The sequence below is a fragment of the Trypanosoma brucei genome (assembly GCF_000002445.2).
Source record: "Trypanosoma brucei brucei TREU927 chromosome 11 chr11_scaffold01 genomic scaffold, whole genome shotgun sequence".
NCBI classification, from domain to species: domain Eukaryota; phylum Euglenozoa; class Kinetoplastea; order Trypanosomatida; family Trypanosomatidae; genus Trypanosoma; species Trypanosoma brucei.
In genome coordinates this window covers 2,248,042-2,272,290 of record NT_165288.1, presented here as the reverse complement: position 1 = coordinate 2,272,290, position 24,249 = coordinate 2,248,042, and the positions used below count along the sequence as shown (strand labels likewise).

General features: G+C 47.7%; 9 protein-coding genes across 9 annotated transcripts, besides 8 other annotated features; all 9 read right to left on the bottom strand.

Moving 5' to 3' along the window:
• Positions 1-309: 309 nt before the first annotated feature.
• Positions 310-341: a microsatellite.
• Positions 342-518: 177 nt separating this feature from the next.
• Positions 519-3,206, bottom strand: Tb11.01.0260 (exosome complex exonuclease RRP44, putative; the record flags this gene model as incomplete). The annotated part of the gene is made up of 1 exon (XM_823810.1): positions 519-3,206. The coding sequence occupies one exon, from the start codon at positions 3,204-3,206 to the stop codon at positions 519-521; it is 2,688 nt and encodes an 895-aa protein (XP_828903.1).
• A 346-nt stretch (positions 3,207-3,552) lies between these two features.
• Tb11.01.0270 (hypothetical protein, conserved) lies at positions 3,553-4,386 on the bottom strand (the record flags this gene model as incomplete). Its single annotated transcript, XM_823809.1, has 1 exon — positions 3,553-4,386. The coding sequence occupies one exon, from the start codon at positions 4,384-4,386 to the stop codon at positions 3,553-3,555; it is 834 nt and encodes a 277-aa protein (XP_828902.1).
• Positions 4,387-5,501: 1,115 nt separating this feature from the next.
• On the bottom strand, positions 5,502-7,919 carry Tb11.01.0280 (hypothetical protein, conserved; the record flags this gene model as incomplete). The annotated part of the gene is made up of 1 exon (XM_823808.1): positions 5,502-7,919. The coding sequence occupies one exon, from the start codon at positions 7,917-7,919 to the stop codon at positions 5,502-5,504; it is 2,418 nt and encodes an 805-aa protein (XP_828901.1).
• Positions 7,920-8,202: 283 nt separating this feature from the next.
• On the bottom strand, positions 8,203-9,471 carry Tb11.01.0290 (carbonic anhydrase-like protein; the record flags this gene model as incomplete). The annotated part of the gene is made up of 1 exon (XM_823807.1): positions 8,203-9,471. One exon carries the CDS (start codon positions 9,469-9,471, stop codon positions 8,203-8,205), a length of 1,269 nt encoding a protein of 422 aa, XP_828900.1.
• A 420-nt stretch (positions 9,472-9,891) lies between these two features.
• Tb11.01.0300 (hypothetical protein, conserved) lies at positions 9,892-10,446 on the bottom strand (the record flags this gene model as incomplete). Its single annotated transcript, XM_823806.1, has 1 exon — positions 9,892-10,446. One exon carries the CDS (start codon positions 10,444-10,446, stop codon positions 9,892-9,894), a length of 555 nt encoding a protein of 184 aa, XP_828899.1.
• Positions 10,447-11,975: 1,529 nt separating this feature from the next.
• Positions 11,976-14,177, bottom strand: Tb11.01.0310 (hypothetical protein, conserved; the record flags this gene model as incomplete). Its single annotated transcript, XM_823805.1, has 1 exon — positions 11,976-14,177. One exon carries the CDS (start codon positions 14,175-14,177, stop codon positions 11,976-11,978), a length of 2,202 nt encoding a protein of 733 aa, XP_828898.1.
• A 717-nt stretch (positions 14,178-14,894) lies between these two features.
• Positions 14,895-16,088, bottom strand: Tb11.01.0320 (hypothetical protein, conserved; the record flags this gene model as incomplete). Its single annotated transcript, XM_823804.1, has 1 exon — positions 14,895-16,088. One exon carries the CDS (start codon positions 16,086-16,088, stop codon positions 14,895-14,897), a length of 1,194 nt encoding a protein of 397 aa, XP_828897.1.
• A 50-nt stretch (positions 16,089-16,138) lies between these two features.
• Positions 16,139-16,171: a sequence feature (AT_rich).
• A 326-nt stretch (positions 16,172-16,497) lies between these two features.
• Positions 16,498-16,525: a sequence feature (AT_rich).
• Positions 16,526-16,727: 202 nt separating this feature from the next.
• Positions 16,728-16,755: a microsatellite.
• A 345-nt stretch (positions 16,756-17,100) lies between these two features.
• Positions 17,101-17,130: a microsatellite.
• Positions 17,131-17,303: 173 nt separating this feature from the next.
• On the bottom strand, positions 17,304-18,233 carry Tb11.01.0330 (protein kinase, putative; the record flags this gene model as incomplete). The annotated part of the gene is made up of 1 exon (XM_823803.1): positions 17,304-18,233. One exon carries the CDS (start codon positions 18,231-18,233, stop codon positions 17,304-17,306), a length of 930 nt encoding a protein of 309 aa, XP_828896.1.
• Positions 18,234-18,666: 433 nt separating this feature from the next.
• Positions 18,667-18,690: a microsatellite.
• Positions 18,691-18,955: 265 nt separating this feature from the next.
• Positions 18,956-19,123: a microsatellite.
• Positions 19,124-19,543: 420 nt separating this feature from the next.
• Positions 19,544-23,593, bottom strand: Tb11.01.0340 (RAD50 DNA repair-like protein; the record flags this gene model as incomplete). The annotated part of the gene is made up of 1 exon (XM_823802.1): positions 19,544-23,593. The coding sequence occupies one exon, from the start codon at positions 23,591-23,593 to the stop codon at positions 19,544-19,546; it is 4,050 nt and encodes a 1,349-aa protein (XP_828895.1).
• A 510-nt stretch (positions 23,594-24,103) lies between these two features.
• Positions 24,104-24,135: a sequence feature (AT_rich).
• Positions 24,136-24,249: the final 114 nt, after the last annotated feature.

The following is a 24,249-nucleotide window of genomic DNA, read 5'->3' as shown; positions in this document are numbered from 1 at the left end:
CACTCAAAATTTTACGTCTAAACAGTTAGATTCAAGCGATTTCTGCAGATACTATGAAAAAAGAAAAAGGAGAAGATTTAGCAGTGAAAAGTGTGATTAAAAAAGGGGGAAACAGAAAAAAATTTAAAGTACCCCATCGCTCCGAGGGTTATAAGAAACGGAACTGTGGAGAAACGATGTACACACACACACAGTTTATCCAGATATTGGAGGGGGAACAACTTACTACTACTCCTTCCTCTTCCAAAGAGAAAAAAAAGATGTAACGGAGTGCTTGAAGTTATTGCTCCCAGACTAATATATCAATGCATATATATATATATATATATATATATATACATGCGGGCGTGTCTGTCGAAAAATAAAAACAATTCGCTAAGATCCACTCCAAGAAATAAATAAATAAAAGGAAGAAAGACGCTGTAATTACCCGAGACTATGACGTCAAAGAAGTTAAAGTACAACACAACGTAACAAGTAAAAAACGAAAAAGGAAAAAATAACGGAGGGCACTTTGATCAAACGAGACTTGTGGGTATTGCCATCCGTTTTTCGTCCCGCAACCACGGTGGGTCCATAATCATATCCGGTTCCTCATAGCCTTTCACGTTTCGTTTTATTGTTAGGACGGCGGAAACCATCATGAGTTCTTTAATCTCCTCTTCAACCTTTTCATTAGTTTGGGGGTGTAACCCCCAGTTGATGGTTATCTTCGCCTCTTGCGCACGTGGAGGGCTCTTTTGTCTCTCCCCACCCCTGTGATTTCCCCCAGTGGCGCTCCCTCTTTTTCTTCTTATCTCACTGTGAAGCGACGCAGTTTCCTCCTTGTTGGACTCATCCCTATTCTCATTATTACCGCTTTCCGCAACAAATTTTTGTGTCTTACTTTTTAAACTAATCTCAACACTGATCCCTACCACTCTTGCGTATAGCATCAACACCTTTTTTTCAGGAGCCACGCTTATGACGACGGCATCCACGCGTGGAATAAAGGGATCTTCTTTGTTGCTCGAAACCCACAGAGACCGCAAGGACTTGAGATAGTGACAGAAGAATAGTTTTAGTGAAGCTTCGCTCACACTGTCCGCAGCCCTCTTATTCTCATTGCATTCATCTGCAATATTCATGACTTCATAAGTGGAAGTAAAAAACTCCGCTGAGTCAAGACATTCCACCTCCATTCCAACAGCACCCGCACATGTCTTGCCGGTGCGGTGCTTCCCCTTTACAATTGATTCGATCTCCAAAGCGCATAGTAGCTGCCGGTGGACGATGATATCAGCGTAGCGGCGAATGGGTGAGGTGAAGTGCGTATACCACTCTAACCCTAGAGCGTAGTGCCCGAGGGGAACTTTGTTAGTAAAATTTTCACCGTTTGTACAATACTTCGCTAGAGACAGAGTGTTCTTCACCATGATAGAAATTTCGTCCCGCAACGGATGATCCCTCACGCTATTAAGAAGTTGCTCGAGCGACTTGTTGGATCGTCCTTTCAGCTCAATGTTCACTCTTGCAAGAGACAGCTTCAGCTGTTCAAACAGAACCCTCTTCGGTGGTGGGTGCACACGCAGTATTGCTTGGTCAGGAAGGTATTGCACAATCTTTTGGGCGACTCGTAAGTTGGCAAGCAGCATAAACTCCTCTACCAGCCAATTTGCCTCTATCTGCCTATGGACATTGAACCCAATTGGGTGCGTGGGATTCGATATGTCCTCAAAGTGAAAACCGATCTCAGGAGTGGAAAACGCTAGACGACCCCGTTCAAAACTTGCAGCGCGGAGTTTGGATGCCAGATCGAAAAGGTGTTTCACCGACGTCGCAACACGTTCCTTCAGCTGCGAAAGCTCTCGGCGATCCGTTACGCCACCGTAATCTAATGCATCAAGGGTAGTTAGGTTACCATCGATAATTCGTTGAGCATCATCATATGAGAGGCGGCAACGATTGCGGATAACGCTCTTTCCAAACCATTCCCCTTTCAGCTTGCCGTTGAGGTCCAACTGAAAGATGGCAGAGAAAGCAAGTTTATCGGACCCTGGGTGCAAACTGCAGTACTCCTCGCTCAGTTTTCGTGGAAGCATGTGATAAACTCGGTCCACAAGGTACACACTCGTCGCCCGCGCACGACCCTCCTCATCAAGTGCCGACCCCGGGGAAACGAAATGTGATACATCGGCGATATGAACCCCAACACGGTACCCTCCTGGCAATAAGGTTATGCTAAGGGCGTCATCCAGATCACGGGCCGTGGCAGGGTCGATACTACACACGAACTCTTCTCTGCGCAGATCACGGCGACCGGTTCGTTTCATTTCCTCTGAGTTCGGAATTATTAGCCGGTCGGGTATACAGTTGCACGCCTCTTCTGAGAAGTCGTCCGTGACAATGTGGTGCGCAGAGCAAATCGCGAAAGTGTTTGCACGCAACGAGTGCACACTACCAAACGTGGATATTATCCTTGCAGTGGGAAAACGAGATTCCACCCACACTATGTCCCCACCAGTTGTCGTTTCCAGACGTAACAAGTAAAACCGTTCCCTGATACTCTCACGCAGGCTAAAAGGAATATCACGGCCAAAAACGGCGATATGAGGAAGTAATTGATCAAATACTTTGAAACGGTAGAAGCGTCTGTCCTGTATAACCTCCTGAGAGGAGAGCGCGTCGTCGGCCAAGCGGGCCACAAAAAGCAGTGGGTGCTTACGCTCGAGGACGGCTATCACACTTCCCGACGGCTTCTTGCCATGCCAGTTGTGCTGGGTTGGGGCGGACATCATCTCCGCCAGCCACATCTCTCGGTTTTTTCTGTTATTCATCGTGGTGTCTCGTATCCACCGTGTGATGCGCCGCCCATCGGGGAGTCTCTCTGAATCCGGTCTCATCGTGCGAAACTCATCCTTATCGTCGCCATCCGGTTCCAACTCACCCGAAACCACGTCTTCCCATTGCTCCATGGGAAGAAGTTGCACCGCAACCACATCATTATGCAAAAAACGATTAATACTTCCGTATCCCTTCACAACAACATCCGCTGGGAAAGCACCACTACGCACAAATGCAAGGCCCGAGTTATAGCTTGAGTACACACGCAGCCGTCCGATAACCACACAGCCGTGCTTCACCTGCTTCTCCATTTCTGGGTTGGACCCTATGGTGTACTCCACATCCGTATATAGCTGCTTTACAGCATTCGGTGTTTCATCCATCGTGTTGATCAAATGCGAGGTATACTCCGACGGGGGGAAATATATGTAAAAGATATAACAAAATAAATCTATGCGTGTGTCACCGCACTGCAAAGCTAGTGCCGTAAACTCTGCGGTTACACAAATGAGAGCGTGTCAAAGACATGTGGGGCGATTGTTGCAACAAAACATGGACAAAAAATGCATGCGTTCACAGAGCAAACTGGGCAAAAGAACAGGGTTCACTCTTGCTATGCAGTGGCATAATTAAACAGGGGTATGGGAGACGTTATGTGCAGTCGGACTTCACCTGAAACTCAAACAAAACATACACAATGGGGAAGGCATCAAAACACCAAGTATTAACCTACACACTCTCGTCGTCACCCGAGGAAGAGTCTTGCAGGAAACTACTCGCCGGCTTCAATCTAGTGTCATCGAACAGGACCGTATTTGTGCCAGCTTTCACATCTGGTTTACCTGCTTCACAAATTGCTTGGGAAGTGGTGCGCACAGGCACGGTCTCACCTGATCCTTTACCTCTAAGCCCCGAGCCTACAAGCGCGCGCAGGTGTTCCCGCGTATGGGGCGGTTTGCCTGACGAGTGGCCACCCACCAGGTCCCTATCGTAGGAGCAACAGTACAACCGCCTGCGGTATTGCACAACAGCATCCGGTGCCTTTTCGTGGCAAGGAACACTAGACATGCCGCGTACTGAGTGAATGACATCGTATTCCGCCACTGGTCTCATTGAAGCAGTTTCGGCAAGCAGCGCCGCACGAAAGGGAGCGAATCCTTCCTCGCCACATTGCGTGGTGTTGTGACGGCCACCCAACTCCCTCATCATTACGTACTCCATGACACGATTAACCATTACCTCACGTGGGCACGGGGCCAAGACCCTATCAGATGATAGAAAAGGCTCGCTCGTTCCATCAATTGTCCCACCAGTGTTGCCGTCAACACCCGCCTGTGACACGCCATTTGTGCTATGTTCTGCGCGTGATTTCTTTTGAACGTCATAAGTACTCACCCCAGCGTCCATTGGTTTCCTGCTGGCACGTTTCTTCGGGCGTGAAACCCACCGCCCGCTAGCCTCAACACCATACTCCGACGCCGTTTTCGTTGACATGAGCAAGCTGTTTAAGTCATCTTTGTCTGCATGCATGCCCACCACCTCTTCGTCACCAACATCATCCATGTAACAACACTGTTGTAGAATGCTTACTATATTGAAGCCTAAAAAGGAAGTATGTGTAGGGATCTAAGTGTCAAGTAACCTACCACTAACGAAACAAAGAAAGGCGAAGAGTTACGTTCGTCTTTATTTTTTGAATTCCTCACGGATGCAAAAAAAAAAACCTGTAACCTAAAGGGTATTTGAGTCACACGCGGTTACGTTAAGCCTCCATAGAGACGGCATCACACAATATAGCCCCCTGAGGTCATTTCCTTCCATCCCGCCTTATCACACCTATTTTGGCCCACTCCGTCTCAAGTTGTCATAACACGGTAGCGGTATATACCGTTCCTACATTCCTCACGTATACGCATACATTTGCAGCCATGCCTTTACATGCTGACATCACACAATGCAACAACATGGTGTGTGTGAGATCACTCAAATACCTTTTGGAGGCGAGCATGCCGTACACCCTAGCCCCTACAAGGAGCAAGAGGAGAGAAAACATGATTGATAGGTGTAAATGTTACGAACCACTGTCCGGACAGGCGGCGAATCGTAGGAGTAACGTGTCGCCATGGGCCACCACGGAAGGGTCATACACTTTAATAGCACCTAACAACGAATTAATCCATGCATTGGATATCCTCTGGACGGTCACTTTCCTATTATAAGCCCAACAGAGAAAATACACAGCACATTTTCAAGGGGCCGGTAACGATAGAGTGAAAGAATTCATGCAATGAGTTAACATTTAAGGACGCCCGCTGCTCGTGTCTTCTTGGGCAAAATAATGGGGGAGGTTAAACGTTTATAACGAGACACTGTGATTTTAAAGAACAAAAAGAATGAGAAAAAGCGCCACCTAGGCCACACACTCTTTCCCTCCTCCTCCTTTCTTTTCCCCTACGCATCCACAGCATGTTCTGCACAGTGATACTTACGGCTCTTAAATGATTAGTTTACCACACCACATACATCGCAACCCTCGTGTATGGTTAACAACTCGCACATTTGGACGTCAACAATTGATTGCCCTTCCCGGTGGTTTCCCGCCGTCACTTGCTCCCCAATGCACAGAACAACCACCATTACAACTGAGATACTTAGCACTGTAGACCAGATAATGGCAATCAAAACGTTGCTACACCCGCACGTCTCTGCAAATATGAAGAAAGCAAGGCACTCATAGGTGGGGCGGTGTAGGCGGAGTCCGCCAGGACCCCCACCAGCCATTTCTGTGCCTCTGCCACTTGAGATGCGCGGTCCAGGATGGTGGAGGCATTTTCGTCCGCTCCGTCAAAGTTGTTGCTTCTCACAGGGGCCTCCTGAAAGTACTGTTTTAGCGACGAGAGTGTCTCATTAGATTCGTCTCTCGCAGTGGTACGCTCAAATTGCTGCACATTAACTCCTCCCTTCCCTTCCAGTGAGACGTGCATGACTCGAAAACCAGAAACGCTGTCCACTACTGCAATTCGGTCTGGCTGCTTAAGAAGGGACAGTGGTTTCATGAATGTAATACGGTGCTCCGTGGCGCTATTTGCTTGACCAACAACCTTTCCCATTTCGTTCACGTCTGCAGCGCTCAGCTCCCAGAGGTTGCATCTTTCTGTTGCCACAAGAACAGAATTCACTGAAAACCCGCACATGGCTGTGATGCCAGCCGCCTTCCCTCCGACTCCTTTGTCCTTCCATATCGTTGCCTGCCGGCGAGGCTTGGCTAACGACCAAAAGTACACGCGTTCGGCGTCAGTGGCCACAAGTGCACGGCACTCGTGCAGTAGCGTCAGATTCTTCAGCGGAGAAAGTGAAAAATGTTGCGTTAAGGTGAGAACCCGCTGCCATGGTTGTCCCGGATGTAAGGCTTTGACGTTATAGACGTGAACATTATCATCGGAGATGAAACATAAGGAGCCGTCGTGGGAAATAATTAAATCCTGCACAAGGCGCGACGGAGTTACGCAGCTCGATTGGTTGCCCCAAGTCTTCTTCCCGATTGCGTGCGCATCGTTAAGATCTTCTTTGCATTCCACCCAGCATTTCATCGCCTCGCCACTGAGGGTAAAGACTCGCTGCTGGGTGTCATCCGTCGTCAGTGCCAGTACTTGACTGCGATGGGGTGAACAAATTGTCATCGATTCTTCATGCCGTTTAGAATCAGAACTGTATGCCCAGAAGCGCAATAACGACGGCAACGAAACACCACTAAATTCCTCATAGGTTACTATTGTGCGGTTGTTGTTTAGCAACCCCACGTATTGAATGCCATGACGCGGGGGGCTCGGTATAGTCTCCATCTGGGAAGATATGTGAAGAGAGTAGATCGCCTGCTGAGTGAAGGGATCACAAACACGCACCACGTTAGGCAACCCCGTAAGAATCACTGCCGGCTGGCCCATCCACTGACTCACCACGAGCCCGCTACACGACTCATCGGTAGACCACTGTACGCCCTCAACGAACTTCTCTACCTGCATTTGCAAGAGGTCAAGCACGGCAATGGTGGATTCGGCGCAACTCAGTAATACTCTTGAACCATTTCCCGTTGGCACTGCGATGCTGTTGATACAACCCAAACCACAGCTTACCTTCTTGTAGGTATATGACGAGGTATTCCACACCAATATCATCCCTTCACGGGCCCCTGAGTAAAATGCTTTCCCGTCTATGGAAAAACTGAGCGCCGTTAACGGCGTATGATGCCAATGATCTGAAAAATAATTCTTCTCAGTAATAGAAGGGTAAAGTACCATCTCACCCCGTGTACCGCCCAAAACCACTGAATTGGAAATGGGGTTCACAGCAAAGCTTTGAACATTAACTGGAGAATCAAACATCCTGATACGCTCGTTATCACGCTGCTCGAAAAGGGAGTATCGCAGCCACTTCTCACTCCGCTGGCAAACAACAACAAGACCACTTGTTCTCCCTACGGACATAAAACAATTCCGCATCTCAAACGGAAAAGATATAATGTTCCTCGCCACTATTCTGCTTGTATTAGTTAGCACCGTTTCATATGCACCCCATCGTGTGAGAACCACGCAGTGAAGTACGCCACCGGCCTCATGAAAGTGAGCCTCCAAAATCCCTTCAGTGTTCGGTAGTCGACGCGCGCATTCCTCGGAGTGGCGCGAGGACTCACTTTGCTTGACAGAATTTTCTTCAGAAAGTTCAATGGATGATGAGGAGACTACCTCAACGCGAGAAAGGGAGACAAGGAACCAGTTGGCCTCAACATCCACTACATGGAGGTGAGACCCACCGTCAGAGGCCTTTGTAGCGTATATCCCTGCAATCCTCACCCCGTTGAAGCGTTCAACCTGAAATTTCTTCAAGTTCTTCGGAGCATAGAAAGCCACACCAAACTCCTCGGCAACGCACACAGCTTCTTGGCTGAACGTAAGGAGGTGAGGTGACGTCATATGGGCCGTGTGACCCTGTTTTCTCTGGACCCTTAAATTTGTATCCTTGCGGTGAAACTTAGGTTGGTGAAGAGGATGATACAAGTGGGCATTCCCAAGGTTCGTGTGATACGCCCTTCTGAACATGGGACGTTAAATACAATGTTAGTGCGTTTGGGCACCATACACGTTTGACAGTATTTATGGTGTAGGATGTAGGGATACAGATGTCAGGGGAACGATTTCTTCGCGCGCCTCTCCGCACAATTAAGGAGAAAGACAACAAAGAAGAGAAGCAAGATATCACACAACCCACTCCACCCGACATTGGTGTGAAGAGAGTTATAACGCCCTCTGCACATACACACATAACTTCCTGACTCACTCAGTCGTCACATTCGGCACAAAAGCAAACGCACAGAGGAACAATTTAGAGGGAGGATGTCCCGTACACCTCAGCTGCGGTGCCCAACCATTCCGCCTCGTTGGCATCAACTTTTTCGTTTGCATTGTTTGACCACCAGTACAAAATGAGTGCCGCAACAACGAGAATAACTGCAGCAGCCGTGAAAAGGATGGCTTCATGGGGTTTAAGCACGTAAGGCCACAGCTGCTTTCCATCTTTCTCTTCTTCCGTTTGATTTGCACCAACATCAGCTCCACTCAGGTTGCCTTTTACCCCCTCCTCACTTCCAGATGGATTACCACCTTCACTCACTGAATCACCAGTGGCAGGAATGGTGTCAAGGTAGTCTCCCCATACACCTTGCCCATTGCTTGTCTTCGGATGCCTGCCATCCACGTACCGACAAACTTCCCGCCCGTTCAGAGGTTGAGTCGGCCGCCGGTTCCCCAGCCGATTCTCTGGCCACGTCTGGCGGAGTACCTGCGACAACTTGTTGAAAGCCGCCTTCGATATGAGCTGCGGGGTTGTCATTATTACAAAGCGAACCCCTTCCGTGCATGGTGGAGTTGTTAGGGAGCCACTGTATGTTACGTAACTCTGACGCTGCGGCAACATCTCGGCAACAGTCAAATTTCTTTCAAGGGTGCATGTGGTGGAAGCCTGCCGCGGCGGTAACGGGCCGTCGATCATAATGTGGTTAAGTGCCCGCGTCGCAGATGTGTTTGCTGCGTCGGATGCAGCGAGTTGCACTGCGACGACAACAGCGGGTTCCACACTGTGTTCATCCTCTGCTTTGAAGACAATGTGTAGCTCCGCATCGGGCGCCGCGTGGGGGAAAAGATGTTCTGGTGGCGCGTGAAAGTGCATGGCAGTAAGCTGATACTTCTGGGCACCAGTAGCACCGGACGGATCGCGGAGAGTACAAACGTTGGTTCGATCACCAGCCGTTTTACCAAGTGGAAGGAACGTAACACGGATCGTGTTAACGCCGTTGTCGATTTTTAGGGAAGTGCTTTCGGCCTTGAAGGTACATCCTTCAGAAAATTCCAATGGCTGCGGAGGCTTGGTGCACCGCAGCTCTGACGGCGTAAGATTCTTGAAGGAGATGGGGCTTTGGTGCATCCCTGTGTGGCATAGCGGTGGCCATGCCGCAAGGTTGGAGTAACTCCACTCGGGCTCTGGTACCTCCGCCCGCCCCATTCCTGCCGTGGTGTAGCTGCTAGACCCAGTAGCGGGATCTGAGATGCCATAAAGTTGCACGAATAACAGAAAAAGGCGGAAAATGGTGTTCATAACTCTGGCGGAAGAGTTGCGTACCTAATGAGGTTCCTCCGTTCGTTTCTGCGCGTGTATCTGCTTTTACGAACGCTTGCGATAGACGTAATATACTCTCTATTATAAAACTCTCAACCTTTAATTTCACAAGGAAGATGCAGTGTTGAGGAAGAAAGAGACCCTACAGAGAAACTCAGAGGGCGAAACTTGCAAAGAGGCTCAAACCGATTCATCAACATAATTACAATAACAATAATCCACACGTTGTGCGCGAAACCGCAGAGGACTTTCAGTTGTGTAAAAAGTACCAGCTTCTGCCTTCTCCCACACTCCTTTTCCCTCCTTCCCCCGTACATTGTCCCCCAAATGGGAGGAATCACCGACTGACTCTTTCCCTCCTCATATGCACAGGATGCGGAACAAGATTCTATGACTCTCTCACACCTCCACCTCGGCTGAAGGGTTTTCTGTCCCGTACGAGCGTCTCGCAGCCTTCTGCCGCGAATGACGAAACTGCTGCCGAGAAGCGTTTCCTACTACGCTGGTTCTCGTGCTTGAAGGAGCTCCGCCATCCGTCGCTGCCATGGCAGATCGATTGCCACTGTAACCTACCCCATCCCAAATTTCGTTGTAGCCCGCACGGGCGGCTCGGCGCGAGCTCAGGCACCAAAGCACGAAGCGCGCGATGATAAAAATAACCACCAAGATGAAGCTTAGCCATATCAATAGAGCGATCCACACGGGGCCGTGGCGCTCATGATTACCGACAGAGGCGGCCACCGTAGCTCCATTTCTCACTGAATTGTCGGCAGCGCTCGCAGCAAACCCACTAATGTTTGATAGCGTATCGGAGAAGTTGCCTACTGACCCACTTCCATTGTTTTGCTGTTGAGTTGAGTGCCCTGCAAGCAAAGAGGCCTTGCTTATCATGTGCAAAGCCATAGCATGCGTAATGGATGATCCCGCTTTGCCGGAACCATCTGGGTGGCTCATAACTTTACACTCGAGAACCTTGTTGTTCAATAACGGCCCCCGTTTCGCGCGTCGTCCCCGGAAAAGAAAGGTGAGAAGGCTTTAGAAGAGAATGGAGAAAAGAAAGACATTGCTATGCAAAGAAAGGTGGGAACCGGTCTATCAGCCTCAGTTGGAAAGCCGCATAAATATATATGTGCTCGCAGTACAATTTGCTCGCTACCTCAAATACAATGAGGAATATCATCCCCAATCACATAGAATCCAAGTCAACGTGCCGTCCTCACCTTTCACCTCCGGAAATTCACATGCTACATGAGGAAACAAAGAGTATCCACGCACACACACACACACAAAAAAAAAAAAAAGACCCGCGTCACCCATTGGCAGAGCAAAAGGCAAGCGGACGATATCCCACGGATCAAAAAAAAAAAGACAAAAAGAGAGGACAATAAACGAAATTGGGTTCCATCAACGTTATCACGCTTTTTTTTGTTTACTCCCTTTTCCTTCACATACCCTTCACTCCTCTTCTCCAGTGGTCCCGCAAGGTGAACATGGCGCCATGTCCTAAAACACTAACATTTCCAGAATACATTCAGGGGAGGAAAGTAAGGGAAGGGAAGGTTTCACAGAAATTAAACAAAAATAAAGGCCTCCACTGTAGCCAACCTAGGTATGAACGAGGGGGGTAATCCAACAGCCAAGCGTAAGAAAACATAATCAATGTGAACAAAAGTGGTTGAGGGTAGCCAACCACAAAAAAGAAAACCTTTCGCACTTATGGGGGTGTAGAAAAAGGATGTCCAACTAAAGGAAAAACACGGAAGAAAACAACTGGCCCGGAGCGTTCCATCTGAATCTTCCCCTCCTCCCCAAACACTCCACGTTGAGGAACGACACGCCATTCGAGGCATCAGCCCTTTTCCTACCGCAACCAACCGCAAACATATAATACGCTTTACTTTATCGTTGGCATATGTTAACAAATAAACGATCATCTTAACGTTAAACATTTTCCGTCCGATTGAACCTACCCAGTAAGGGAAAAGAAAAGTTTACAAGTGGCACCAATACCAGCTAAAACAGTATTCCCATCCCTCTTGTTTTCCCAGTCACAGTTTTATTCTCCAAAAAGCATAACAAAGCAGACGGGGAAGCGGGAGTAGACAGCATTACCTTAACTTTCCTCTTCCAACTCGTGCCGCTAATGACTAGGGTTGTCGCTACTTGGGTCGAAAAAACAAAACAAAACAATAAAACATCAAATGTCTCCCTTTTCTTTTTTTTTGGGGGGGGGGGTGGTGGCGGTGGTGGTGGGAAACTGCCATCACACACCGCCTTCTGCACTGCCACTTCCGCTTTGTTGTTGGTCTTTGATTGCGTTTGTGCATGCTTGTTTGTGCTCGCGAGTTTCTTTGTTGCTTTTTTTTCGTCCCACGCATTCATGACTCCTAACCCGCCCCGCAACTTTAACACATCATAAAACAAAGTTCCCACGAAGCACGTGCCGGCACCCACTGGAGTTAAACGCAGTTTGTTTTCACCAACTACACAAAATATGTTGTAGTCAATCGATCCACAGCCATTTGCTCGCCTTCGGCAATATATTCAATTGCATCCGCTCGAATCATCGCAGAGGACTCGATATCCAACCTCAAATTCAAGTTGTGACGCGACGACTCCAAGTTTCGCTTACTTCGGGTCGGTTGTGGAGAGAAAGCCGCCGGAAAGGCGGTAAAAAGCGCAAGGTACTCGTAATAACCCGCAACAGAGGTCGCTTGGGCCGACTGAATGTGTTCCAACTGCCGGTCCAGAGAGACACCTACATTTCGTCCTCCTACGATTTCTGTGGTACCGAAACCTGCGGGTCGCTCCTTGTAGCACCTTGCTTCCTTCTGCACGGTGGGCCACAATGATGTGCGTAACTTGATGCTGTTGAAGCGGGCTCGCTCAAAAAAGCGAAGGAAGAGCTCAAATGAAAGATATTCCCCCTCTTCGTTATCAAAGCACCGCTCAAGTGATACGTAAACGGGTCTAAGCATCTTGTTAGCGATTAGGGTGAACACGTTATTGGCTGCCCCTTCGTCAGTCACACGAACGTAGCTACAATCTTCTGGCAACAACCAATTGTATGGCAGGACCACATCCTTCAGTGCCTGTCCACGACTAACGGCATCCACAAACATACGGCAAGCAAGTCGACAGCACGCAATCAGTGCCTGAGTTAGGTTACCCTCCACAGATAAGGCAAGTGAAGCAAACGGGCCGTCATAATTGCTGGAACCATCACGGCCATCTGTCGAGCCGTTTGCCTGCTCCTTTGCAGGTGTCACCATATTTATGTGGGACGCACAATCAGCGTAGAACGATCTGTAAACAGCAGGTATATTCTTAAATGCTTCACGCCACTTGCCGATAACAGGGCATTCTATCCAGTGGTGAGAAGCCCAACCCTTCGTACGACAATTCTCTGAGCAGAACACGGTGCCACAGCTGTAAGTACAACTTACAGCATTGCATCCGCTGTACAGCTCATTCAAGAGACTAAGCTCCACACCTACAAGAGAGTTGAAGAAATCCTCGACTTTGGTAAGTGGTCGGTAACAGTTTCCACACACGTGTGGGGGGCAAATACACGCTGATGCATCGCAAAGATCCGCAGTCTCACCGAGTGGAGCTACAATAGACGTTATTTCTTCCCAGGCTACGTCACCTGCACACTGATCCTTCCCCGATACGAGAATGATATTAAGGGTCGATCGATCCACACTAACGTAGGCATGCTGCCCTCTGCGCCGCCTCGAGGCGTACACCATCAGCACCGCGTTATCTTTTTCTAGATACTTAATTGTTTCGTTGTTTGGGTCCAACTTTAGTGCCTCCTGGTAAAAGTTCCGTGCCTCTCCATTCCGCTTCAATCCACGCATGGCATTACCCGCGCGAACGTAGCCTACATAGTTGCTGGGCATCAGCTCAATCACCTTAAGAGCATCCGCAAGGGCCGCTTTCGGGTCACGCATGCTCAGGTACATAGCTGAACGGTTAGCTAATGCTCTCACACAGCCACTGGGACAATGCCTCAACGCCTTGGTGCAGTACCGCACGGCTTCACTATAATCCTTCCTCATCCTAGCATCGTAGGCCTTCATTAACGCAGAATTGTACCGTCGCTCCTCCAGTGTGGCCTGCCCTTTCGTTGGTTGCTCCTGCACACATGGGCCCCCACGTTCGAGGCAGTCCGAAGGAATCTCAGACTCTCTTGGGGGCGTAAATTCAGGCACCGGGGCCCCATCGGCAGCTGCGCCATCAGGAAATGGCGAGTCAGGGCCCCACACCGCATCACCTTCACGATCCGTCACGACAGACAAACCGGAAGTGCGTCTCTCAATGGAGTGTGTGCTGTCACACCCTAAAACTATGGCATTGGTGCCACCGTACTTACCGATGCGCACCTTAGGTTCACAAAGACAGGCACGGTACAATGTGCAACCCACAATCATGGAATCTTCCTCGCTTACCACAAAGGTATAATCGCCCTGGTGTCTCACCACCCGCACCGTCCGTCTTCCTTGAGTAAAGAAGTGGTCCATGAAAGGCTCCCACAACTCCTCCGTCTGTGCCACCTTGGCAATGTTGATATCCACGAGACCCACCTCACAGCCTATGGGGTAGTCACTGATCGATGGAGGTGGCGGACGGTCGTCAACGTCCGCCGCCTCAAATGACGGAAGCTCCGGAACATCAGACATGCCCTTCTAACATACACCGAATGTCGCACAATATATCAGGCGCCACTATTAGTCCTAGCGCCTCACCTCCGTCCACCTCTTACTTTCTCAAAGAACAACTTTCACTGTATATCTTATATCAGTTCCCCCTACGCCAACCGCCTTAGCTTTCTCACTTCAGAGCTGCAGTGCGAAGAACCTGCCTGCAGGATCTGGTATATATATATATATATAACTTTTTGCACACCCCCTCGCCCAACCCCCCGCTCTATTATTCTATAAGAACTGGAATCTAAAAAAAAAAACGTCACACGCACGAAACTATAAGATAGACACACACAACTACACACAGTTTGTTGCGCGTCCTTATTACGGTACGTTTACCCGTGCCGTGAACTATCGTCTACAATTATTCAACTCCTCCCTTGCTACTCCCCTTTCAGGAGATCAAAGATGCTGACATACTTTTTCCACACAACGGAAAGGCAGCAGTGGCCGTTGCCATAAGAATTAAGTAAAATGAAAAGGTAAGAAATGAAAGAGGGAGAGAGAGTGTGTGTGTGTGTGTGCTGAAAAAATATGGGGTAAAACAAACGGGCCGCACTATCCTTCAGTATCCACCCAATATGTATATATTATAACTCTGTACCTCCTTTCTAGGTCTGTAATTTCTTACCTCAGCCATTTTGACACGCAGACCCGGATGGTTTCATCGCATGTGGATATATCAGATGTTCGTTACTTCAACTGATCGGAAAACATTTCGTCAAATATTCTCGATAACCTCATCGCGTCCTCGTTGCGAACACTCGGGTCCTGCAGCATGGCACGTAACGTGGACGCGAGATCGTCCCAACTCCCTTTTCTCTCCACCTCCACCAACGTCATGATACGTGGGACCTGCTCAATCGTAAGAGTGCTTTTAAACTTTTCTTCTGTTCCGCTGGGCGGTTGGAGAAACGAAAGCTCCTCAAGCGCCCTCTGCAAGCTCGCAAGAGCTGGTATTTGATCAACGAGGGTGTCATTAAGAAAATGTCGAATGCGCAGGATGAGTTCCTTCTTGCTTTGTGTATACGAGTACCGCCGCCGGCACTCCGGGTCACAAAGTAGTTTATGGAGCGAAAACCATGTGTGGGCCTCAGGCGTACAAACAAGCAATACATCAGCCCGCGGAATGTCTTTGAACTCACCGTTGAAAAACTTCTGTGTTGCCTCTGAGGAGCGCCGTAACCACGGCTGAAGCAACATCACCTCCGTAAGTCCAAGAATGAGATCGTTCTTCACGAGAACCGAGTTGGACGCCGCGAGAGGAAGTTGGTTCAACCGATCGATGATAAACCACAGGATAGAAAGGGAAGCCATTGCACGCTGATAAATGGCATGAAGCATCTGCCGGTCCGCACTTTTGAGGACCTCCTCCACCGTATTCGCAGCGTTGCTAACATCCCGGGCTGTTGGTTTGCTCTGCACTTCGTTGACATTCTGCTCTGCGAAAAGTCTCGAAGCCTGTCGCCAACAGTAGTCAATTAACTCCAATACATCCTCGTCAAGAGCCACCACAACTTCCTCGTGAAATGCGATGCACTCGAAGAGGTTTAGCAACACCATCTCGTACTGCACGTACATGTAAATGCCAGCTGGATGCTGGACTATTTGGTCCTTTATCAATGGAAGCACACGCTGCCGCCACACTTCCATAACCAACAACTCGTGCAGTAACACAGGAAGCTTTTCATGTTCTATGAGAAATGCCTTAACTGTATCGTCTTTTTTCAGAACGGCGTTACTATGAGTGCACATGTTGAGTCGCTCCACGGCTTCCCGCTGATTCTTCCACTCTGCCGTTCCGATATCTTGAAGGGGAAATGGGCGCAGTTGCCTAACGGTGTGCTCGACCTCCACAACGGATAATGTAGATCCAGAGAACTCCATCTATAAAACGTATATGAATTTGTATTCTGTGACAAGAAAATGGCCTACAGATTTAATTTATTTATTTATTATTTTTTTTAAAAGGTGATTTAGAAAAAGAGACAAAAAAGCGACCCTTACATGCGAAGTGGAAGGGGGGAGCAAAAGAAGAAAAAAGGAAAAGGGAAAAGGAAAAGGAAAAGGGAAAGGGAAAGCAGTGTTTCAATTCACAGCAAGAAGGAAGGAGCCTGAAATTAGCGACTTGGCGAAGAAGCGGTTTCAACATGATGGAAGGGGTGAGAAAATAGTGAAGAAAAGGGGGAGTTATATCGAACAATCCTCTCCGAAATCTACGCCTCTAGCGGGGTTCTATTTTCTTGGTCCTCGCTTGCAAATTGCCTCACACAAGGTGCCTGATGGGTTCCTCTCGATATTATTATTTATTATTATTTTTTTTTGATTCTCGCTTTACTTGTCTGCCAGCACAAACAACACGAGTCATGAGTTGCATCATCACACCTCTGTCCCTCTAAAAAATTATGGGAAGGGTACAAACAACCGAGCCGAAAAACGAGCGCAAAAACAAGAAGAAGGGTAATATATAACAGTACAATTGTAATGGCGACGTAAAAAACAACAACAATAATAATGATAGCGCAAAAGCAAAAAAACAAACAAACAAACAAACTCAACACGAACACAATCCTAAACTGCCACTAGCCGCTAGTAAAACACTGCCCAGCAGGTGTACAACTCCATCATGCGTGTACATTTACACGCCTTTACTGCTTCAAAGAATCCAATAATCATCACCGCACGTCCCTTCACTTCTTCCGTAGGTGAAGGAAATGAGCCGACACTCTCCTACAAGCGGGCAAAGTGGCGAAAAACAAGCGTAACAAACGAAAGAAAAGTGATAATTAAATTCAAATAGAAACTGGGTAAGGAACTTTGAGATTAAAATTACAGAAAGAAAAAAAAACAGACACGACTTACCCTCGGAAATAAACCAAAAGGGAAGCAAGGCTTTTCGGTTGTCACTGTTGTTGTTGTTGTTGTTGTTTCCCCCGCCCCCATTCTTCCTCTCTCTAATAAACAGCAGTGAACAAGTAGTACAAATACACCATCAATTATGAGAGTGTTTGTATGAGAACACACAAGCACAATACAACTCATGCGGGGTAATGCCTAAAAGTGTTTTTCTCCCTTCCTTCACTTTTGCTTCTGTTGTGATTTTTAATTCTCTTTCCCTGCAGTTGGCTCTGCATCGAGACGCGGACGCTTTCCAGTGGGAGGTTGTAAATTGTTTGGGAGATAATAATACTTGAGAAGGAACTGGTGATTCACGACACGGTGAAGTGCAAGCCTCCGTGACCCATCACGCAGAAGCAAGTTCGCGATGAGGTCCTTCGCTTCTGACGGTATATTCTCCGGTATTTTGAAGTGCATGGAATGAATGTTCTTGCAGATTTGGTCTGTATCCTTTCCAACAAACGGTGTTTTACCAACGAGAAGCTCATAACAGAAGATGCCCAGGCACCAAAGGTCAGCACTCGTATCGTACGCTTGTCGTCCCACAATTTCTGGTGGAAAATACTCTGGCGTCCCGCAAGATGTCTTGCGACGGTTATCCGGATCGTGGACTGACCAACCGAAATCCGCCAGTTTGATGTTATTGTTGTGATCTAGTAAAATATTCTCCGGCTTAATGTCGCGGTGGAGGATGTGATGTTGATGCAAGTAGAGGAGGGCTTCAGCGAGCTGAGCCACGTAACGGGCTGCTGTCGGTGGCGCAAAGCATTTCACTCGGTTGAGTTCCGTGTAAAGCATGCCGTTGCTGCATGGCTCCATAATGAGATAAATATCAGTTTCGTCAAAGAAGTATGCATAGGTTCGCAGCAGGTACTTGTGACGCGTGTTAAAAGCGATCTCAATTTCACGACGGAGTTGCGTCGCAATGTCAAAATCCGCAAGTTTTTTAATGGACAACCTTTTCAGCGCGCAAACAAAATTGCAATCCTTCACGGAGGCGAGGTGTACATCCCCGTAATTGCCGCCGCCAAGTTTGTGCAAAAGCTCGAAATCAGACAACTTCCACTTGGACTTGGGTGTCGGAGGGAGTACAATAAAATCCTCCACAACACGCCCGACCTCAGTTGACCTCATCGTTTCTACTAAAAAGAATCAAAACTTCAAAAGCATGCGTGGGGGGAGAAAGAAAAAAAAAAGGGAGGATTAGAAAAGCAAATTAGCACTTTATTAATTTTTTCATGCGCACGGATGCGAAGGACACAGCGACTGAACAAATGTAAGGAGTTTAATCAGGAAGTTGACCCCTAAAGGACTCAAAGAGTTACTTATACTTAAATCTCTATAGACAAAAACGAAAAAAAAAAAACGAACGGCTCTCCTCCAGATCATTACCGACTCAGCTTGTCTTTTTTAAAAAAATCTTATTTTAAACTCCCTTCCCTTCATCTTTTTTACTATAAGAGTGGGAGGAAGGAATCAGGACCGGCATCAAAACCAGGAAAAAAATGTGTGTAACGAAAAACTCTGAAACACAAAAAAAAGAAAAAACATAACAAAAGTGGTGAACATATATATATATATATATATATATTACACGTGTGTTTGTATAATCGTTTATATAACAGTGGAATTGTGTAGAAAGGAAAGGTGATAGGTATGGTATATACGGAGAGGTGTACATGTATGCGCAGTGAAGAAATATATATTTCATCTTTATATTAAATAAAAGGAACTACAAAAAGAAGGGTCGCGCCGATGAGGAAACCGGAGTTCTGGCAGCACTCCACCATGGGAGCCCACCCTCATAAGCGCAATTTGTGTGCTACGCACGTGAGGTAATGTGCTTGCATGAGCCCATGCATATATAGATATACATATATATGTGTATTTGTAGATGTATGCGCAGGGAGATGAAGAAAGTTTTGAGGTATATAATCTTGAATATATGAATACAAATATATATATATATATAGACTTATCTCTGTGTACAGATGGATATATAGGTTTATATATTTTTGTATATAAAGAAACGATGGGGCATTACAAAGTATCTTCAAACTCTCCACTATCCATCACCACGGGTGTCACCCATTCATCCCTCTTCCTTTTGCTTTTTTAGCATTTCTCTGTTCTTTTTATTTACTCTCCTCTGACTCGTGTGCAAGCGACGCACAGCAACTAAGTTAGGGCCTACACGTACAGGGAGACAGCAATGTTTAAAGGGCTAACTTGAAGAGTGAAATACAATAAAACAAAAACAAACAAACAACTCAGCCCACCTTGAGGTGCTCCTCCTTTCACGTACTACCATTTTTATTTCCCGCACTCCCCACAGTGCGCCCATTTCTCATTTTTTCCCCCTTCAAACATCTTTCTGTTTTCAACACACGACCACGCGTGGTAGCACATCCACATCCAGTCGTAAGCAAGGAGGTTTACACCTCTCAACTCGCGAACAACTGATCGAAAGTGCGCTCCTCAATCACAGAAAAGGCGCCCTCTCTATCCTTATGAATGTAATAAAAAGTATCCAGTGCCTGGCCTCCTAGCGCGCGGACGAAGTGCTCATCGTGAGTAATGACAATAAGCTGAAAATGTTTCACTGCTCGATGACTGTCAATAAGCATGCGTAGCGACTCCGCAAGAGAACGCGCGTTATCTTCGTCAAGATTCGTTGTCGGCTCATCTAATGCAAGAATTCCGCAGTCACAACAAAAGGCTTCACTTAGCGCAAGTCGGATGAGAACAGAGGCAAGTACCTTTTGACCCGCACTGCAACGGCCCCGCATGTCCATTTCACTGTTCCCCCGTTTCATCACCACACGATAGCTGTAACTCCGCCTCGCTGTAGTTGACGTGACATCATCCTCGGAACGGAGTTCAATGGTGTCAATATCGCTTCCCTTGTAGGTGTGTCGCCAAAGGTCAGCCAAGATTTGATTGATCTGCGCAATCTTCTCTTGGTGGTAGGTCTGCACTGCCTTTTCCAGCGCTCGATAATATTTTTCCACATCCGAAACCGCAATTTCAGTAGTCTGGACCTTCAGGAAGGTCGTGCGGTAGCGCTTTTCAATATCTTTGTACTTATCGCGAGTAAGCTGACCTTTGAGACTCTCAATGTCCTGTCGCATCGCCTCGGCGACACCATCTTGCTGAGCACGAAGGCACTCCAACGCACTGATTTTCCCGCGAATAAGCTCACGAATTCGGCCAACACTTTCCCTCTCCACAACATCCTTTCCGAGGACGGCTTCTGCAGCGGGCACAGCATTTACTTTCAACTCAGAAAGGGTGCACCTAACATCACTCAAACGTTTTTCATCTTCCTCTATGGAACCCTTTTTCTCGAGATACTCAATGTACTTGTCCACTTCCACTCTGAGCCGCTGCTCTTCATTGATTATACGCAATGTGTCGTCAATTGATAAGCGGAGAAGCTTGACCTCTTCAGCTTGCGTGTCTCGTCGTTTTTCATTCACACACAAGCTCTCTCTGTCTCTTGAGAGCTCTTCGCCAACCCTTGAAGTGATGTAATCCCGCAGCCTCGGTAGCACAGCCGAAAGAAGTCCTAGTGTTCTTTTTAGCTGACCAATGTATCCCTGTTGAGACGCCAACTCAAGCTCCTTCCGCTTTGCATGCAGTGCTTCCAACTCCTTATTGTAAGATTCAAGTTGGGCCACCAGTTTTTCCCGTTGGTCGTCTATTTCAGCAATACGGCTGACGTAACCTTCCTCCTGCTCCGCATATTGAGCAATCGTTGCCTCAACCTCGGCTTGACGAGTAAGCTTCATTTTCAATTCACAGAGTTCCGACCGCTTCATTGTAAGCTCCTTGACAAGTGCTTGGGCAGAGCCTCCCTCTTCCCCTCTCTGCATTTCACTTAGAAGCACATTCAACCGGTGAAGTTCAGCATTTGCGGACTCGTACTTGTCCGACAGCTCCTCGTACGAAAGTGACGCTAATTCACCCGCACAGCAAGGCTCCCCTGCACCCCCAATGTTAGCGGAAGATGTGCTCGCCTCTGCACATGCTGCCTCTCGTCTGTTAAGCTGCTGCAGTAGTGCCTGCTTCTCAGATGTCATGGCATTCACCTCCATCGCAGCCTGAACCAGTTTTTGCGCACGCTGCATTTCGTCCTTCACTTTGTCTCGTTTGTTGTGCACATCCTCCAGGAGAATTTCTTTGTCTCGAATCTGCTTAATCGTAGATTTAAGTGACTCCTCCAGTTGTGGTGCATTATCGGCAAGCCGCCTCACGTCCATTACATCAGACTCCAACTGCTCGAGTCCGCGCACGCGTTGCAGAGCCTTCTCAACGTCACCCTCTTTTATGCTATCCTTCCCAGAGGTTTGTTGACCCACCTTAAAGGATGCCAAGAAGTCATTCAACTCATTCTCACTGCCAAAAGCACGACCACAGAGTGGGCACTTGTCCTCAACCTTAGCCTGCTCCACAAAGTGGGCGTGACATGCGGCCAATGCTTTAGATCCACTAAGCTTCTCATTCAATTTGTGATATCTGTCACGCGCCTCCACTAGAAGCGCCTCAAAGTTAGTTAGGGCATCATCATTTCCAAGTTTGCTGATACATTGAACCCTCTTCCTCTGTAGCTCTATATTCTCGCTGACAATTTTCCCCTCCAACTGCGACCGGTTCTGTTTCAGTGCAATCAACTGGCGATCAAGGTCATTGGCCTCTGCTTCGACGCTATAAAGCGTGTCTGCCATCTTGCGCCTCAGTTTGTCGATTTGCATCGTTACAGTTGTGAGGGTCTGCGATCCGCCTGTATTGCAGCCAAGGTCATTGAGTCCTGCAATTAGCTCTTCCTGCAGTCGGTTGTTGATAATTTCCTCCTTTTCCGCAATCTGGGTACGAAGGAGATTCATCTCTGCCTCACGACCTGAGCGCTGCTTGTGTCGGGACAGTTCTTGTCGCAACTGAGCGACAACCTTATTTTGTGCCTCAACACTCTGTAAGATGTCCTGTCGCTGCCTGTACCTCGCGTCACCCTTTTGCAGCAGCTCCATTGCCTCAACACGTTTTTCCAACTCGGTAATCGTGTCCTGCACATTCTTCAGACGTGTAGGGGTAACGTACGGAGCCAACTTACCGAGTGCCTCCTTTGCGTCGCCACATCTCTTCATCAGATGACGGAGCTGCTCCTCTTTCATTTCCTTCTCCTTACCTTCGGTGTCCATCGCACGAAGTGTTGTGGACCTTCTATCCTCTACAGCACGAATTCCTGCATCTATGGAATTTAGCTCTCCACTTCGCTTTTGCTCTTCGTTGTGAAGTTCCTCATTAACATATTCCGTTATCTTTGTCAAACAATGCTCATTGATCTCCCCATCGATGACAAATTTCATAGACAAATCACTCATTATTACCTTGAGTTCCTCGCATTCCCTCTTGTGCTGCTGTTCCTGTTTCTCACGAAACTCAATACCGGAGCGGAGGCTCACAACACTTTCTTCACAACGGCGAAGCTCCGCCACCGCCCGTTCCATAAGCTCCTTCTTTGTCGAAACAGTGGATTCCAGTTCCCTCAACTTTTCACCGAAGTTCTGCCTGCGTTGCAGTAACTCCCCCAGTGAGTATCCGGGCGGGGAAACGTTTAACCGGCTGAGAGACTCCCTCTTTTCGCCTATTCGACCTTCAATGACAGCTGCTTCTCGAGATAAACCTTCAGCACGATGCTCCACGTTATCTAGAGCAGTAGCGATGGCTTGCAGTTCCTGCAATTGGGGTGCCAGCGCATCCGTTTTTGCTTTAATACCTGCGACAGTCTCCTCCTTAACTGTAATATCCGCCGATATTTGGCGTGCCTGCTCTCTGTGCTCTGACAATGACATTAAGCTCGCCTCATGTTCCTTCTGCTGGCGGCGCAGTTCCTTATTATTCTCCCGCAAACGGTCGAGGGCAAGAACATAACGCGTGGCTGCAAATATATCGTCAAATATCTTCTTCACTTCCTTCGGGGGGGAGAGGGGCCAATTTCCATCCTCCTGGTGGCAGAATATGACGTGCTCCAATACCGCAGGAGATACACCAAGCATGTCTGGAATCGCGCGGTCCACGTCATTGGCGCGATATGTGCTGGATATGATTTTCCCCGTCGCAGAATCTTGGAAGGCGACAATGTTATCGAGCGTCGCGAAGGTGGTTTTATTCCGCGTCCGTGTAGCCTGAAACGAGCGAATAACCTGCATAACTTTCCCACCCCTTCCCGTGAAAAGAAGGCGGATCTGAGCCTTCACATCATTCTCACCCACAACCTTTGGGTCGTACACAAACGAACTCTTTTCTGTTCCACCACCAGGAGGCATTTGACCCGTGCAGGCGTTCAGAAGTGCCTCAATAATAGTTGTCTTTCCAGCACCATTCTTTCCGAGAATAACAGTGAGTGGCTTCTTAAAGACAATGCGCTGACGGTTATTTGGATTAGGGTCGAAGCTGCGCACTCCGCTGATTTCAATCTGTTCGATACTCGTCATTGAAAGGGTGTATGTTCAGCCGCTACACGTATGTGTTTTCGTTCGTGTCGTTAGCCTTTGAAGTGATGCAGATACACACCGTCGTCAAGGTTCGAACGTTAGTGAACAACCAGTGTACAACAATAAACAAACACAAGCAGGTATATATAAGTTAACTTACGTGTGTTTTATATACGTACTTGTTCACCTATCCCCTACTTTCCTCTCCCGAAACACGCTTCCAAAATTCAATGAAAGTGGATCCGGCCACAACAAGAGCGCAGCATTCGGAGAGGAAACGGAACAAAGCAAATGAAAGTAAGAACAAAAGGAGAGAAAAGGTAAATAGTAGTGACTTTTCGCCCAGCTCTACAAAGACATACAGTGGTGTTCTAATTTTTTTTTGGGGGGGGGGTGATGAAATAGGACCAAACCACGAAGCTCCAGTGCTTCCGGTCCTTTTTTCCTTTCACCACTGTTCTTTAGCTTCGTGGGAACATTTATAGATATCGAGACACGGGGAGTGTCAGGAAATAAATAAACAAATAAAATAAAAATAAAAACATATTTGCGGCAAGGAGGCAATGCGCTAGTACAATGCAAGATCACATGTCTGATGTCTAAGATATAGAACACAAAAGAGGTAAACAGACTGCGATTTGCTCAGCGACTTCACA